This window comes from Meleagris gallopavo, chromosome 8 (genome assembly GCF_000146605.3).
Source record: "Meleagris gallopavo isolate NT-WF06-2002-E0010 breed Aviagen turkey brand Nicholas breeding stock chromosome 8, Turkey_5.1, whole genome shotgun sequence".
Taxonomy (NCBI): domain Eukaryota; kingdom Metazoa; phylum Chordata; class Aves; order Galliformes; family Phasianidae; genus Meleagris; species Meleagris gallopavo.
Genome location: NC_015018.2, coordinates 11092237 through 11096193, shown reverse-complemented (window position 1 = coordinate 11096193; position 3957 = coordinate 11092237). Strand labels below are relative to the sequence as shown.

The 3957-nt window shown below is 53.2% G+C and overlaps 1 protein-coding gene across 2 annotated transcripts in view; it reads right to left on the bottom strand.

Moving 5' to 3' along the window:
- Positions 1-3808, bottom strand: part of ANAPC16 (anaphase promoting complex subunit 16) — a 6882-nt gene extending 3074 nt beyond the window's left edge. Inside the window, exons 1-2 of one of the 2 annotated variants that reach the window (XM_031554403.1) lie at positions 3790-3808; positions 2609-2766 (exon numbers count right to left, since the gene is read on the bottom strand). In XM_031554403.1, the coding sequence (XP_031410263.1) occupies positions 2609-2750 (142 nt within the window). In that variant the 5' untranslated portion in view covers positions 2751-2766; positions 3790-3808. Of the gene's footprint in view, positions 1-2608; positions 2767-3789 lie in introns of those variants that run through there. The other variant, XM_003207927.3, reaches the window with a different exon arrangement.
- Positions 3809-3957: the final 149 nt, after the last annotated feature.

The following is a 3957-nucleotide window of genomic DNA, read 5'->3' as shown; positions in this document are numbered from 1 at the left end:
GCGGGGGGGGGGCAGTGCTGCCCCACTAAGTCTTGTGCAGCCAAGCAGAGAGCAGGAAGCAGTTCTGCTCCCTTGGAACTGTTGCCACGAGGAGCTCCACTCACAGGCATGAAGACGGCACGCAGCTGTACGACATGTACAAGGCCAGAGGCAGACAGCCCCACAGGGAGCTCGCTACAGCCCAGCTGCTCCCATTCATGTGAAGCAGCACGGGCATGCTGCTCGTGCACCAACTTTGGGAGCCCTGTGGCTTGAGGCCATGACTGCAGCCGCTGGGCTCCAGCAGCTGCCGCATGCATGCAGCAATGACAGTTGCAGCCAGAGAGGACATGTGGAAGATGCGCTACAGAAGAAAACTCAAAGCTCTCCCTTCATTTTTGTGTACAACACCAAAAAGCCAGCAACTGAAACTTGTATGTGCCAGCAGCTTAACCGCCCAGACATGAAGTGCACTGACGCCTCCTTGCTTGAATAAAACCATTCTGGGTTTGGAAGAGAAAGGAGAATGGCCAGGAACGGCCATTCAGGATGGATTTCCATCAGGCTGGAAAATCCCCTCTGCTGCAAATGGCTGCTTGAAAGGGACCTGTGTTGGCTCACAGTAAGAGGCTGTGACCCTTCTACAGGCTGCTGAAACCCAGCACCTGTCCTCATGACCAGCAGCAGACCCGGCCAGCCACACACACCTGATGGAAACTGCAAAGAGCTGCGTTACTTGAGCCCTCACCTCCCTCGGACATGTGGAGAATCACACTCTGCCATGGCATTTTGGTTCTAAGTCAGTTGAATAACTTCTAGAGTGCTGTCAGGTTGGCACAGGGGCTTTGCTTTGCTTTTAGTAAGGCTGCAAATCCACAAATACTGTTACATTCCCCCCATCAAGTAATTTTAATCTGATTTTAAATAGAAGCTAAGCTAAGCAGGAGCTGGCAAATATTATGACAGCCTCTGAATCCCTCAGTGCTCAGACACTTGTGTCCTTATAATGTTTTATGATTTCCCGTGGGCATAGACCATAACCCCGCACAAGGGATTTCGAATAACGTGCATCTTACAAGTTAAATCAGTTAACTGATCATGCAGCAGCTGAGGAGTAAAGCAACCTGGTATACAGAGCTAACTGTGTGCCAAGGACTAATGTGGCTTATGCCACTTCCTTTTCCAAAAAGGACTGATTTAACAACAAGTGAATTAGTTACAGTGGCAATAAAAATCAGTCAGTTAGCAGGGATTTTCGAGGAGGGAACAGGTATGCAGCTACCACACGAGCAACTGCCTGAAAAAGGTATAAGTGTTATCACCTGTTATCTCAGAATGAAGAAGCTAAAGTTTCCTGTGACAGGGAGAGTGTACAATTGCTGCTGCCACCCAAAATGGATTGGTCAGCCCAAAATAAAATCAAGTACATGCCGCTCACTATAAAGATGAGGAAGAGCAGCAGCTCCAAGGCTGAGGGGACAGATGGACTTCTAGCACCAGGCCTGGACAACTAATCTGAAGTTGAGTCCTGGGTGAGAAGAAAGAATTGAGCTGCACCACAATCGCAATATCCTCTCTTGCAAGCTCTCAAAATACTATGTTAATGCTGCGCCATTTCCAAACATAACCAGAGCTGCTCAAACACTCTCATTACCTCTGTGGGAGACAACTGCTTTCCCTCTCCTCTGATTCCCCATTTGCTTCCAGCCCAGCCATCCAGCCTGAGCAGCTCTCAGGAAGAACAGTTGCCTGTCTATTTGCTAACGTGAAGCGCTTCATTATTTTAATTTGTTTTGAGGACTCATTAAGTTCTATGAACAACTCTTTAGTCATAATTACTTCAATAGACTGGCATACGGACTCTAATGTGTAATAAAAACAGCGATTACAACGCAGAGCTCAGTTCCCAGCTGTCCTGTGCTGCCATGTCATGTCCATACCTAGGGAAACCCAGGCATGTCTGAGCCACAGGTCCAAGGCCAGCTAATATGGCCCTGTAGAACACCGGGGGGGGGAATGTGCTCAGCCTCCAAAAGTCAGGAGAGAGGTCTAGTCCCGATTTGCTGCTGAATTTGTGCCGTACAGCAGGAGGCATGCCTCCAGCTAGGTCAAGGGTCCTTATCATCCCTTCGTGCTGCTCACGCAGATCTCTGCAGCAAGGTCTCAGCTCGGGTTGAGAGCCAAAACAAGCCTTGCATTTCCTGGCTAGCAGGGACACAGGCTGCCTTCTGTACTAGCCCAGTCCAATCTAACCCCAGAACTTCTTTTGCCAAGAAAAATACTCCTGCCACAGCTATCTTTACAGTAATTCCTGTCCGACTTCAAAGGATCAGCTAACAATGAGCAATTAATGCTGTCATGTTCCCTTTCAGGTGGATCATTTCCTTGTCTGAAGCACTGTCACGGACTTAAAACTGAGGTGACTGCAAGAAAAGTCACTTCCTCACAATTGATGGGAGGCAGGGAGAGCCGGAGCCATGAGGCGGGCCATGGGAAAAGGCACTGTGACAGGGCCTGGCCCTGGAGCTTCCTTCCTCCCTCTGGCTTCTGCCAGCCCAAGTCTGAGCGGGCCCTGGGGTCTCACGCTTGTGGGGAAGGAGGAGGTGCAGAAGTCAGCCAGCGCAATCACCTTCCAGCATCTCCCCGGCTCCCTTGGGGTAGGTGAAGAGGGCCTTTCGGGGCGGTGCCAGGTCTGAGACGCTGAAACCAGATCCTGTCACAGAGCTGCCGCTGACTCCGCCAGCTGAAGAGGATGAAGAGGAGGCGGCCATTTCACCCCGTCCCAGCCTGCAGCCATGGAAGGGAAGCAGAACACAGTTAGGAAGGGCACCTCAGCGGCAAATTTTCCCACTTCTGGGCCAAGACATCAGTGCTAACGGGTACAAATAGGACCGGCAGCCTCATCCCAAACACCCACAGGGGCAGGAAGCTGGCCACAGGGTGCATGTCCTGGCCTGCGCACATCCGCTCCGGCTGCACCGCTGGAGTTCCCCAGCGCATCGCAGCGGCAGGGCACGTAGCCAGGCACGCCTGTCACGGCCGACTCCAAAGCTGGCCACTGAGAACGGCTGCAGCTTCGCACCCTGCTTAGCCACAGGCAGCTGTCACACCCCACAGCAGCAGACCTAAACGGTGGGCAGCCCTCGGGCCGACCCTCGTGGCGAGGGGCCTGGGAATGTCGCGGAATTGCTGCAGCACATAAAAATAACCCCATGCAGGTCACTGACCCAGCTCGGCGGGCCGTCAGCTGCTTGGCTCTGCTCCCGCTCCCGAGAGCCATAAAAAACTTCTTTATTTTGGCCTCGTTTCCAGGAGCACAAACACAGAGAAAGCCCAACTCCCTAATAAAAGCTGGAAGCCCGCGGGACTGCCAGTTCCCGTGCACATCCTGCGTGAAGCCGCACCGCGCCTGGCTGCAGCAACAGCGCCCTGCCTTGCATCAGCGCCTGCCTCGCGTCAGCTGCCCTCACACCGTGCCCTGGGCCTCCTGCAGCAGCAAACAGCGCCTGCCTGTTCAGCACAAGGGTGGTGGCTGCTTGCCTGGCTTCTTCTCAGTCTTTTTAGAGCGACTGTCTGTTGCTGCATTGGTGGGAATGGGATATTTAGCACTTGTCAAATACCTCCCTCAACGCATAGAAGCCACTGCTGGGCTGTTTTACGTGACAACACTTGCTGCTCCCGCACAGTGCTTAACACTGCTTCCCTCCCCACTTCAGGTATTTCTGCTCAGGACTTTTTGGCAGCCTCTTTTATGTATCGTTGAATCATACAGTGCCCTATTGCACTAAATATTTGGAAGAAATTCTTTACTGTGAGAGCGGTGAGACACGTGAGCAGCCAGCCCACAGAGTGGTGAATGACCTCCCCGGGGCGTTCATCGCCCGCCATTTTGTGTGTGGGACGGAACTGCCGCATGCGCCGCCCCGCCCCCTGCCCACACTCCTGCCCAGCACGCAGCGGCCTCCTCGGCGCCAGTGC